A 14,672-nucleotide genomic window follows, 5' to 3' on the forward strand; every position below is an offset into this window, starting at 1 on the left:
CAATATCTGCTGTTTAAAGTTTTGCACAACGCACGCTTTCAATCATAAATAAAATGTCAAGATCCGCTGTTTAAAGTTTCGCACAACGCACGCTTTCAATCATAAATAAAATGTCAAGATCCGCTGTTTAAAGTTTCACACAACGCACTCTTTCAATCATAAATAAAATGTCAAGATCCGCTGTTTAAAGTTTCGCACAACGCACTCTTTCAATCATAAATAAAATGTCAAGATCCGCTGTTTAAAGTTTCACACAACGCACTCTTTCAATCATAAATAAAATGTCAAGATCCGCTGTTTAAAGTTTCGCACAACGCACTCTTTCAATCATAAATAAAATGTCAAGATCCGCTGTTTAAAGTTTCGCACAACGCACTCTTTCAATCATAAATAAAATGTCAAGATCCGCTGTTTAAAGTTTCGCACAACGCACTCTTTCAATCATAAATAAAATGTCAAGATCCGCTGTTTAAAGTTTCGCACAACGCACTCTTTCAATCATAAATAAAATGTCAAGATCCGCTGAAAGGTGTCGCCTCCAGTTACAATGACTTTATTACATAGCATGACATACACAAAACGGGTTTACATCATTTCATTATGCTACATACAAGGTTGCGATATTGTTATCTGGTTTTGAATCTTGAAGGTCTACTGATTTGTTACAATGCTTGTATTCAAGGTTACAGTCTGGTGTATCCATAGGTCTAACTGTTACAATGTTTGTATCCATAGGCCTAACTGTTACAATGTTTGTATCCATAGGTCTAACTGTTACAATATGTGTATCCATAGGCCTACGAGCGTGTTACAATGTGGGTATCCATAGGTCTAACTGTTACAATGTTTGTATCCATAGGCCTAACTGTTACAATGTGTGTATCCATAGGCCTACGAGCGTGTTACAATGTGGGTATCCATAGGTCTAACTGTTACAATGTTTGTATCCATAAGCCTACGAGCGTGTTACAATGTTTGTATCCATAAGCCTACGAGCGTGTTACAATGTTTGTATCCATAGGCCTACGAGCGTGTTACAATGTTTGTATCCATAAGCCTACGAGCGTGTTACAATGTTTGTATCCATAGGCCTGCGAGTGTGTTACAATATGTGTATCCATAGGTCTAACTGTTACAATGTGTGTATCCATAGGCCTACGAGCGTGTTACAATGTGTGTATCCATAGGCCTACGAGTGTGTTACAATATGTGTATACATAGGTCTAACTGTTACAATGTGTGTATCCATAGGCCTACGAGTTTGTTACAATGTTTGTATCCATAGGCCTACGAGCGTGTTACAATGTGTGTATCCATAGGCCTACGAGCGTGTTACAATGTGGGTATCCATAGGCCTACGAGCGTGTTACAATGTGTGTATCCATAGGCCTACGAGCGTGTTACAATGTGTGTATCCATAGGCTTACGAGCGTGTTACAATGTGTGTATCCATAGGCTTACGAGCGTGTTACAATGTGTGTATCCATAGGCTTACGAGCGTGTTACAATGTGTGTATCCATAGGCCTACGAGTGTGTTACAATATGTGTATCCATAGGTCTAACTGTTACAATGTGTGTATCCATAGGCCTACGAGCGTGTTACAATGTGTGTATCCATAGGCCTACGAGCGTGTTACAATGTTTGTATCCATAGGTCTAACTGTTACAATGTGTGTATCCATAGGCCTACGAGCGTGTTACAATGTGTGTATCCATAGGCCTACGAGCGTGTTACAATGTTTGTATCCATAGGTCTAACTGTTACAATGTGTGTATCCATAGGCCTACGAGCGTGTTACAATGTGTGTATCCATAGGCCTACGAGCGTGTTACAATGTTTGTATCCATAGGTCTAACTGTTACAATGTGTGTATCCATAGGCCTACGAGCGTGTTACAATGTGTGTATCCATAGGCCTACGAGCGTGTTACAATGTTTGTATCCATAGGTCTAACTGTTACAATGTGTGTATCCATAGGCCTACGAGCGTGTTTCTTTAATGTTTTCTTTTATCCAGTCCAAATAGCTGTGGACGTTTGTGACGATGTCTGGGATGACCCGTCCGTTACAGTTGGGCTCGTAGTACGACAGGAGCCCCGTCAGGTAGTACCTGCCGTCCCGCAGGCAGACTAGGGCCCCACCTGAGTCCCCGCCGCAGGTGCCTTTATCCCAGGTGCTGTCCAGACACATCTGCCCGTTGTTGATGGTGAAGTTGACGAAGTGGTGCAGGTAGCAGCACAGGTACTGGTGCATGACCCACACCCGCAGCTGGTGCAGCTTGCTGTTGGGAGTCCGCACGGGCTCGTGCTCCGTGAAGATGTCGAGCTGGTGCTCCACGTTGCTCCAGCCGTTGAGGAAGCAGACGTCATCTTTGTAGGGGATCGTGTACTGCGGCCTGTCACCAGCCTCACTCCCTGACGTGTCACTATCACCTTGTATCGTGTCATTCGTACTCTGTGACGTATCGTTATTACTCTGTGACAGGTGACCTTCGCCCTGTGTCACGTGACCCTGTTGTCGATGCTGTGAGATGTCAGGTTGAAAGGGTCCCGCGGTGGGCAGACAGATGGGCCGGATGTGGTCAGTAAAGTTGAGCGGAGCGAGCAGCTTGAGCAGGGCGATGTCGTGTCTCCTGCTCTCGAAGTCGAACATTTGGTGCATGGTGACCTTGGCGATGCTCCGCTTGGCGATGTGGGGGTCCGTGTGCCGCTGGGCGTAGGAGTGCATGCCCAGTATGGCCGTGCCGGAGCGCTCTCGGTGGATGCAGTGGGCAGCGGCCAGCAGGTGGATTTCGTCCAGCACCACGCCCGTACACACGTGCTGGCCAAAGCGAACAAAGGCCACCCAGGGCCAGGCATGAGGCTCCGAGAGGGTGCCGGTCAGTCTGTATTTGGCGCCGTTGACCACGGGAATGCCGCAGAGAGGGTGGGGTGGGTAGACGAGAGGGGTGTGGGCGGGCCTTGTCCACTCGGCCATTTGACCCACGTCATGGTGGTACTCACTCCTGTAGACTTCCAGGTGATCTTTGGGTTTTGCCTTGTACGTGCAGCGTGGATGGGCTGCCGATAGGTAGCTTATCTGTTGGGGTAGTGAAAGTAGACAAATTGGTAGCTTATCTGTTGGGGTAGTGAAAGTAGACTTATCTGTTGGGGTAGTGAAAGTAGACAATTTGGTAGCTTATCTGTTGGGGTAGTGAAAGTAGACAAATTGGTGACACTAAGAAAGTAGACAAATTGGTGACACTAAGAAAGTAGACAAATTGGTATGACACTAAGAAAGTAGACAAATTGGTATGACACTAAGAAAGTAGACAAATTGGTATGACACTATGAAAGTAGACAAATTGGTATGACACTATGAAAGTAGACAAATTGGTATGACACTATGAAAGTAGACAAACTGGTATGACACTATGAAAGTAGACAAATTGGTATGACACTATGAAAGTAGACAAATTGGTATGACACTATGAAAGTAGACAAATTGGTATGACACTATGAAAGTAGATAAATTGGTATGACACTATGAAAGTAGATAAATTGGTATGACACTATGAAAGTAGACACATTGGTGACACTATGAAAGTAGACAAATTGGTATGACACTAGGAAAGTAGACAAATTGGTGACACTAAGAAAGTAGACAAATTGGTATGACACTATGAAAGTAGATAAATTGGTATGACACTATGAAAGTAGATAAATTGGTATGACACTATGAAAGTAGACACATTGGTGACACTATGAAAGTAGACAAATTGGTATGACACTAGGAAAGTAGACAAATTGGTGACACTAAGAAAGTAGACAAATTGGTATGACACTATGAAAGTAGATAAATTGGTATGACACTATGAAAGTAGATAAATTGGTATGACACTATGAAAGTAGACACATTGGTGACACTATGAAAGTAGACAAATTGGTATGACACTAGGAAAGTAGACAAATTGGTGACACTAAGAAAGTAGACAAATTGGTATGACACTATGAAAGTAGACAAATTGGTGACACTATGAAAGTAGACAAATTGGTATGACACTAGGAAAGTAGACAAATTGGTGACACTATGAAAGTAGACAAATTGGTATGACACTATGAAAGTAGACAAATTGGTGACACTATGAAAGTAGACAAATTGGTATGACACTAGGAAAGTAGACAAATTGGTGACACTATGAAAGTAGACAAATTGGTATGACACTAAGAAAGTAGACAAATTGGTATGACACTATGAAAGTAGACAAATTGGTATGACACTATGAAAGTAGACAAATTGGTGACACTATGAAAGTAGACAAATTGGTATGACACTAGGAAAATAGATAAATTGGTATGACACTATGAAAGTAGATAAATTGGTAAGACACTATGAAAGTAGATAAATTGGTATGACACTATGAAAGTAGACAAATTGGTAAGACACTATGAAAGTAGACAAATTGGTAAGACACTAAGAAATTAGATAAATCGGTATGACACTATGAAAGTAGACAAATTGGTGTGACACTATGAAAGTAGACAAAGTGGTGACACTATGAAAATAGACAAATTGGTGACACTATGAAAATAGATAAATCGGTATGACACTATGAAAGTAGACAAATTGGTATGAAACTATGAAAGTAGACAAATTGGTATGACACTATGAAAGTAGACAAATTGGTATGACACTATGAAAATAGACAAATTGGTATGACACTATGAAAATAGACAAATTGGTATGATACTATGAAAGTAGACAAATTAGTATGACACTTTGATACTGTAACTAGACATATAGTTATGACGTTACTATGCAAGCCTAAATAAAATTGATGGAAGTTATTTACCGGGGTAGCCTTTATGCCTTGTGTACTAACACCCCGTAGGTAGCCAGTGTACTTTAGTTCCTAACTACACCCCATAGGTAGCCAATGTAACTTAATTCCTAACTCCATACCCCGTAGGTAGCTAGGAGGCCTTTATTCCTAACTCCATACCTCGTAGCTAGCCAGGGTAACCTAATTCCTAACTCTATACCCTGTAGGTAGCCAGTGTAGCTTAATTCCTAACTCTATACCACGTAGGTAGCCAGGGTACCTTAATTCCTAACTCTATGACCGTCATGACGTATGACAATAAATCTCGATAACGAAGGTATTTAATCCTAGAAAATAACTCCTACACTACCATTCTGCATCTAAAGTATAACATGTAGAGTACACAGGCTTACGTTAGCACAAAGGCTTGGGTTACGACATAATGGTTGATAGCAAAAGGTTCCCAACGGAAAGAACGTACCAGTTTGATGCATACTAGGAAGAGAGCGATGCAAGGTTTATTCAACAACATTTCATTTGCCTGCAGCTATTTCCGCTTTTCGATTACTTGAAAAGTATGTGTATGACGTACTACGCTGTTCTTATTTGTATCAGATTTACTCCAATGTACTTGAATGAAATAATGTAAGATTTACTCCAATGTACTTGAATGAAATAATGTAAGATTTACTCCAATGTACTTGAATGAAATAATGTAAGATTTACTACAATGTACTTAAAATAAATAAAATAATGTAAGATTTACTACAATGTACTTGAATGAAATAATGTAAGTTGACATAAGGGATGATGAAAACCAGTTGCATCACTAGGTCAGGTGTCACCTGTGCGGTCTACACCCCCCCCGCCCCCAGCCACCAACGGTCTACACCCCCCCCGCCCCCAGCCACAAACGGTCTACACCCCCCCCGCCCCCAGCCACCAACGGTCTACACCCCCCCCCCGCCCCCAGCCACCAACGGTCTACACCCCCCTCCCGACCCCAGCCACCAACGGTCTACCCCCCCCCCAGCCCCCAGCCACCAACGGTCTACACCCCCCCCCCGCCCCCAGCCACCAACGGTCTACCCCCCCCGCCCCCAGCCACCAACGGTCTACACCCCCCCCCGCCCCCAGCCACCAACGGTCTACCCCCCCCGCCCCCAGCCACCAACGGTCTACACCCCCCCCCCGCCCCCAGCCACAAACGGTCTACACCCCCCCCCGCCCCCAGCCACCAACGGTCTACACCCCCCCCCCGCCCCCAGCCACCAACGGTCTACCCCCCCCGCCCCCAGCCACCAACGGTCTACACCCCCCCCCCCCCCGCCCACAGCCACCAACGGTCTACACCCCCCCCCCCGCCCCCAGCCACCAACGGTCTACACCCCCCCCCCGCCCCCAGCCACCAACGGTCTACACCCCCCCCCCGCCCCCAGCCACCAACGGTCTACACCCCCCCCCCGCCCCCAGCCACCAACGGTCTACACCCCCCCCCCCCGCCCCCAGCCACCAACGGTCTACACCCCCCCCCCCGCCCCCAGCCACCAACGGTCTACACCCCCCCCGCCCCCAGCCACCAACGGTCTACACCCCCCCAGCCACCAACGGTCTACACCCCCCCGCCCCCAGCCACCAACGGTCTACACCCCCCCCCCGCCCCCAGCCACCAACGGTCTACCCCCCCCCCCCCCGCCCCCAGCCACCAACGGTCTACACCCCCCCCCCCCCGCCCCCAGCCACCAACGGTCTACACCCCCCCCCCCGCCCCCAGCCACCAACGGTCTACACCCCCCCCCCCCGCCCCCAGCCACCAACGGTCTACACCCCCCCCCGCCCCCAGCCACCAACGGTCTACACCCCCCCCCGCCCCCAGCCACCAACGGTCTACACCCCCCCCCCGCCCACAGCCACCAACGGTCTACACCCCCCCCCCCCGCCCCCAGCCACCAACGGTCTACACCCCCCCCCCCGCCCCCAGCCACCAACGGTCTACACCCCCCCCGCCCCCAGCCACCAACGGTCTACACCCCCCCCCCCCCCCCGCCCCCAGCCACCAACGGTCTACACCCCCCCCCCCGCCCCCAGCCACCAACGGTCTACACCCCCCCCCCGCCCCCAGCCACCAACGGTCTACACCCCCCCGCCCCCAGCCACCAACGGTCTACACCCCCCCAGCCACCAACGGTCTACACCCCCCCCCGCCCCCAGCCACCAACGGTCTACACCCCCCCCCCGCCCCCAGCCACCAACGGTCTACCCCCCCCCGCCCCCAGCCACCAACGGTCTACACCCCCCCCCCGCCCCCAGCCACCAACGGTCTACACCCCCCCCCGCCCCCAGCCACCAACGGTCTACACCCCCCCCGCCCCCAGCCACCAACGGTCTACACCCCCCCCGCCCCCAGCCACCAACGGTCTACACCCCCCCCAGCCACCAACGGTCTACACCCCCCCCCGCCCCCAGCCACCAACGGTCTACACCCCCCCCCCCCGCCCCCAGCCACCAACGGTCTACACCGCCCCCCCCCCGCCCCCAGCCACCAACGGTCTACACCCCCCCCCCCCGCCCCCAGCCACCAACGGTCTACACGCCCCCCCGCCCCCAGCCACCAACGGTCTACACCCCCCCCCCCCCCGCCCCCAGCCACCAACGGTCTACACCCCCCCCCCGCCCCCAGCCACCAACGGTCTACACCCCCCCCCCCGCCCCCAGCCACCAACGGTCTACACCGCCCCCCCCCCGCCCCCAGCCACCCCCGGTCTTACAGGATATTATTGACCTCCACATCTTCTTTTTCCTTTTATATTCACCTAACGCCTAACTGAAGGTGTGTGTGTGTGGCGTGTGTGGTGTTGTGTGTAGTGGTGTGTGTGTGGTGTAGTGTGTGGTGTGTGTGGTTGTGTGTGTAGTGGTATGTGTGGTATGTGTGTGGTGGTGTGTGGTGTTGTGTGTGGTGTGTGTGGTGTGTGTGTGGTGTTGTGTGTGGTGTGAGTGGTTGTGTGTGGTTGTGTGTGTAGTGGTATGTGTGGTATGTGTGTGGTGGTGTGTGGTGTTGTGTGTAGTGTGTGTGGTGTGTGTGTGGTTGTGTGTGGTTGTGTGTGTAGTGGTATGTGTGGTATGTGTGTGGTGGTGTGTTGTGTGTGGTGTGTGTTGTGTGTGGTGGTGTGTGGTGTTGTGTGTGGTTGTGTGTAGTGGTATGTGTGGTGTGTGTGTGTGTGGTGTGTGGTGTTATGTGCGGTGGTGTGTGTGGTGTTGTGTGTGGTGTTGTGTGCGGTTCTGTGTGTAGTGGTGTGTGTGGTGTGTGTGGTGTTGTGTGTGGTGTGTGTGGTGTTATGTGCGGTGGTGTGTGTGTGGTGTGTGTGTGTGTAGTGTGTGGTGTTATGTGCGGTGGTGTGTGTGGTGTTGTGTGTGGTGTTGTGTGCGGTTCTGTGTGTAGTGGTGTGTGTGGTGTGTGTGGTGTTGTGTGTGGTGTGTGTGGTGTTATGTTTGCTGGTGTGTGTGTGGTGTTGTGTGTGTGTAGTGGTGTGTGTGTGTGGTGTGTGTGGTGGTGTATTTCGTGTTTATGCCTTTCTAAGGTTGTACTGTATCTACCAACGCTACTGCTGTGATAGTTTTTATGGACAGATAGTACTGTGCACATCTCCAATATGTTTGTTGAATTTAATTTAAATATGTATCTAACCACACACAACAACCTACGAATAAAAACGAGAAGTTCTTTTAAAAATAAACGATCAATACCATTTGAATAAAGGCTGAACATATTATACATAACCACGATACATTAAAACACAAGTCAGCAAGTAACCATATTGAGCAAAAACATCCGCTCACATTTGGCGGTCTAGCTACTATTGTAGCACTTGTTCTTATGCTTGCATGTAGCGATCTAGCTACTATAGTAGCACTTGTTCTTATGCTCGCATGTAGCGATCTAGCTACTATTGTAGCACTTGTTCAAAGGGTCCGCATGTAGCACTTGTTCTTATGCTCGCATGTGGCGGTCTAGCTACTGTTGTAGCACTTGTTCTTATGCTCGCATGTGGCGGTCTAGCTACTATTGTAGCACTTGTTCTTATGCTCGCATGTGGCGGTCTAGCTACTATTGTAGCACTTGTTCTTATGCTTGCATGTGGCGGACTAGCTACTATTGTAGCACTTGTTCTTATGCTCGCATGTGGCGGTCTAGCTACTGTTGTAGCACTTGTTCTTATGCTCGCATGTGGCGGTCTAGCTACTGTTGTAGCACTTGTTCTTATGCTCGCATGTGGCGGTCTAGCTACTGTTGTAGCACTTGTTCTTATGCTCGCATGTGGCGGTCTAGCTACTGTTGTAGCACTTGTTCTTATGCTCGCATGTGGCGGTCTAGCTACTGTTGTAGCACTTGTTCACACGTCTGCATGTAGCGATCTACTCCTCTTGTATATTTTTGTTGGCGGGGACTACAATTTGAATGTCACAGCAGGGACATTTATATTTCAACTACATTCACTAGATTCAAGTTCTGCAATATAATAATGAAACAACGGACATAGCTGCATCTAAAATTTAAAATAACACCATTAAGTTTTGAACAAGTCTCTGTCCTTTGCTATTGTAGCTCTAACAGATAGAACTCACGATAGCTTCACATAGAGAGGTCTTATAATGGCACTAGCACACACAAACATAGTCTGTCACTACACGGGTGGGGGACATGTCACAATGGCACTAGCACACACAAACGTAGTCTGTCACTACACGGGTGGGGGACACGTCACAATGGCACTAGCACACACAAACATAGTCTGTCACTACACGGGTGGGGGACATGTCACAATGGCACTAGCACACACAAACATAGTCTGTCACTACACGGGTGGGGGACATGTCACAATGGCACTAGCACACACAAACATAGTCTGTCACTACACGGGTGGGGGACATGTCACAATGGCACTAGCACACACAAACATAGTCTGTCACTACACGGGTGGGGGACATGTCACAATGGCACTAGCACACACAAACATAGTCTGTCACTACACGGGTGGGGGACATGTCACAATGGCACTAGCACACACAAACATAGTCTGTCACTACACGGGTGGGGGACATGTCACAATGGCACTAGCACACACAAACATAGTCTGTCACTACACGGGTGGGGGACATGTCACAATGGCACTAGCACACACAAACATAGTCTGTCACTACACGGGTGGGGGACATGTCACAATGGCACTAGCACACACAAACATAGTCTGTCACTACACGGGTGGGGGACATGTCACAATGGCACTAGCACACACAAACATAGTCTGTCACTACACGGGTGGGGGACATGTCACAATGGCACTAGCACACACAAACATAGTCTGTCACTACACGGGTGGGGGACATGTCACAATGGCACTAGCACACACAAACATAGTCTGTCACTACACGGGTGGGGGACATGTCACAATGGCACTAGCACACACAAACATAGTCTGTCACTACACGGGTGGGGGACATGTCACAATGGCACTAGCACACACAAACATAGTCTGTCACTACACGGGTGGGGGACATGTCACAATGGCACTAGCACACACAAACATAGTCTGTCACTACACAAGTGGGGGACATGTCACAATGGCACTAGCACACACAAACATAGTCTGTCACTACACGGGTGGGGGACATGTCACAATGGCACTAGCACACACAAACATAGTCTGTAACTACACGGGTGGGGGACATGTCACAATGGCACTAGCACACACAAACATAGTCTGTAACTACACGGGCGGCTGGTGGGGGACACGTCACAATGGCACTAGCACACACAAACATAGTCTGTCACTACACGGGTGGGGGACATGTCACAATGGCACTAGCACACACAAACATAGTCTGTCACTACACGGGTGGGGGACATGTCACAATGGCACTAGCACACACAAACATAGTCTGTAACTACACGGGCGGCTGGTGGGGGACACGTCACAATGGCACTAGCACACACAAACATAGTCTGTCACTACACGGGCGGCTGGTGGGGGACACGTCACAATGGCACTAGCACACACAAACATAGTCTGTCACTACACGGGTGGGGGACATGTCACAATGGCACTAGCACACACAAACATAGTCTGTAACTACACGGGCGGCTGGTGGGGGACACGTCACAATGGCACTAGCACACACAAACATAGTCTGTCACTACACGGGTGGGGGACATGTCACAATGGCACTAGCACACACAAACGTAGTCTGTCACTACACGGGTGGGGGACACGTCACAATGGCACTAGCACACACAAACATAGTCTGTAACTACACGGGCGGCTGGTGGGGGACACGTCACAATGGCACTAGCACACACAAACATAGTCTGTCACTACACGGGTGGGGGACATGTCACAATGGCACTAGCACACACAAACATAGTCTGTCACTACACGGGCGGCTGGTGGGGGACATGTCACAATGGCACTAGCACACACAAACATAGTCTGTCACTACACGGGCGGCTGGTGGGGGACATGTCACAATGGCACTAGCACACACAAACATAGTCTGTCACTACACGGGTGGGGGACATGTCACAATGGCACTAGCACACACAAACGTAGTCTGTCACTACACGGGTGGGGGACACGTCACAATGGCACTAGCACACACAAACATAGTCTGTAACTACACGGGCGGCTGGTGGGGGACATGTCACAATGGCACTAGCACACACAAACATAGTCTGTCACTACACGGGCGGCTGGTGGGGGACATGTCACAATGGCACTAGCACACACAAACATAGTCTGTCACTACACGGGTGGGGGACATGTCACAATGGCACTAGCACACACAAACGTAGTCTGTCACTACACGGGTGGGGGACACGTCACAATGGCACTAGCACACACAAACATAGTCTGTCACTACACGGGTGGGGGACATGTCACAATGGCACTAGCACACACAAACATAGTCTGTCACTACACGGGTGGGGGACATGTCACAATGGCACTAGCACACACAAACATAGTCTGTCACTACACGGGTGGGGGACATGTCACAATGGCACTAGCACACACAAACATAGTCTGTCACTACACGGGTGGGGGACATGTCACAATGGCACTAGCACACACAAACATAGTCTGTCACTACACGGGTGGGGGACACGTCACAATGGCACTAGCACACACAAACATAGTCTGTCACTACACGGGTGGGGGACATGTCACAATGGCACTAGCACACACAAACATAGTCTGTCACTACACGGGTGGGGGACATGTCACAATGGCACTAGCACACACAAACATGGTCTGTCACTACACGGGTGGGGGACACGTCACAATGGCACTAGCACACACAAACGTAGTCTGTCACTACACGGGTGGGGGACACGTCACAATGGCACTAGCACACACAAACATAGTCTGTCACTACACGGGCGGCTGGTGGGGGACACGTCACAATGGCACTAGCACACACAAACATAGTCTGTCACTACACGGGTGGGGGACATGTCACAATGGCACTAGCACACACAAACATAGTCTGTCACTACACGGGTGGGGGACATGTCACAATGGCACTAGCACACACAAACATAGTCTGTCACTACACGGGTGGGGGACACGTCACAATGGCACTAGCACACACAAACATAGTCTGTAACTACACGGGTGGGGGACATGTCACTATGGCACTAGCACACACAAACATAGTCTGTCACTACACGGGTGGGGGACACGTCACAATGGCACTAGCACACACAAACATAGTCTGTAACTACACGGGTGGGGGACATGTCACTATGGCACTAGCACACACAAACATAGTCTGTCACTACACGGGCGGCTGGTGGGGGACACGTCACAATGGCACTAGCACACACAAACATAGTCTGTCACTACACGGGTGGGGGACATGTCACTATGGATGCCTTGTTAGAAGCTTAGCTACACCATACAGCAGCCACGATCCATTCATCCCTTGGTCCTACATACAGCATAACAATCAGACAACCCCCTACTTGTATTAAAAGACATCCCTTACATGTCATAAAGACCTAACAGTCCCCTACATGTCATAAAGACCTAACAGTCCCCTACATGTCATATAGACCTAACAGTCCCTTACATGTTATACAGACTTGGCAGTCCTCTACATGTCATGTTCACCTGTCATTCCCTTACATGTCATATAAACCAGACATTCCCTACATGTCATATAGACCTGACAATAGCCCACATGTCATGTACACCTGACATTCCCCTACGTGTCATTTAGACCTGACGTCATATAGATTATAGAGATATGTCTTTTGAAATCTGAAAGTTCTCAAGTTGAGAACTTATGATTAGGTTAAGTAGATTGTGTAATATTTGGCGCAACTATTTCGTTATGGATGGTTAACCCCAACCTCCCTTCCTACAACGTTTCTAAAGCCAGGCAACGTATTATAAAAAAACTACATATCAGCTAATTTTCTCCTGACTCTCATACCCGGGCTACAGTGCCGGAGCTTTGGGGGGGGGGGGGGGGGAAGGGGGGGGTGCGGCGCTGTTGTTATATTCGACCCTTTTGTCTCTATTACAAAATGCTGCATGCGATTATGTTAACGTGCTATATTAACTCTTGGGAAATTGTGTTTTACCGTAATGATTGTATCGTATTGAAATGTCTAAGTCTTACACAAACTTGAAATTGTGTTTTACCGTAATGATTGTATCGTATTGAATAGTCTAAGTCTTACACACACTTGAAATTGTGTTTTGCCGTAATGATTGTATCGTGTTGAATAGTCTAAGTCTTACACACACTTGAAATTGTGTTTTACCGTAATGATTGTATCGTATTGAATAGTCTAAGTCTTACACAAACTTGGAATTTTTGTTTCTTTTTTTTTTTTTTTTTTTTTTTTTTTTTTTTTTTTTTTCGCTACGGGTTTGTGGGACATATGCGTAGCTGACATACAATGCTTAATGTACGCAAATACAGTGCCTTGAAAACTTGCTGGGCCGGAGAGTAAATTAGCAGCCCCGTGACACCTGTTGGAACCAATCATTTCGTCCATCAGTTTTAGCATCCCATGAGGGCGGTGGGCAGACGAAGTCCGCTATTGACCGGTCAAATACAGTCTCCCAATCTTTGGCTTCAATGATTGGAGCATTCTACAATCTTTAAATAGGTAGGTCCAGTCCCCAATCTTTGGCTTCAAGGATTGGAGAATTCTACAATCTTTAAATAGGTAGGTCCAGTCCCCAATCTTTGGCTTCAAGGATTGGAGAATTCTACAATCTTTAAATCCAGTCTTCAATCTTTCAATAGGATTTGGGCATCTTACAATCTTTAACTTTAAACAGATAGATCAAGTCTTGTATCTTGAATACATGGGTGCTGTATCTGAAAAACGTCCTCCCTTAAATCTAAAATAAATTTCCTGGATTAGTTTTCGACTGAATAAATGAACATTTACAATATTTTAATGATCATTCCTTGCGTGTCTTCAATATGGGGGCGGGGCTAGTCATGAATACTGATGACGTCTTTCGACATGGGCATTCAATTCCAGAGGGTGCCCTTCATTAGCGGGCAGGGCTGGAGCTCACGGTATGTATAACAGATGTGTGACAGGCAAGTCAGTTTAGTACAGCGCCAGATTCGGCAATTCTGGAAATAGGCAACGGCATTCCTGCAAAGTTGGTTTCACCAGAGTTTTACGCTGGTCTAAAAAAATTCTTGCAACATTGGTCTAAACAAATTCTTATAACGTCGTTCTAACCGAAGTTTTACGTTTGTGTAACATAATTCTTGCAGCTTAGGTCTAACCAAATTCTTGCAAAATTGGTCTAACTAAATTCTTATAACGTCGTTCTAACCAAA

At 48.3% G+C, this 14,672-nt stretch overlaps 2 protein-coding genes across 2 annotated transcripts in view; one reads left to right on the top strand and one right to left on the bottom strand.

Annotated features, from left to right (window-relative positions):
• LOC131929396 (glutamyl aminopeptidase) overlaps nt 1-14,672 on the top strand; it is a 100,297-nt gene that overhangs the window by 11,747 nt on the left and 73,878 nt on the right. The window lies entirely within an intron of this gene.
• LOC131929397 (serine protease 40-like) lies at nt 1,963-3,038 on the bottom strand. Its single transcript, XM_059285562.1, has one exon. It carries the CDS (start codon nt 2,975-2,977, stop codon nt 1,982-1,984), a length of 996 nt encoding a protein of 331 aa, XP_059141545.1. The 5' UTR covers nt 2,978-3,038; the 3' UTR covers nt 1,963-1,981.

The sequence above is a fragment of the Physella acuta genome, unplaced genomic scaffold, assembly GCF_028476545.2.
Source record: "Physella acuta isolate Inbredline_101_S28 unplaced genomic scaffold, ASM2847654v3 ptg001625l, whole genome shotgun sequence".
Taxonomy (NCBI): domain Eukaryota; kingdom Metazoa; phylum Mollusca; class Gastropoda; family Physidae; genus Physella; species Physella acuta.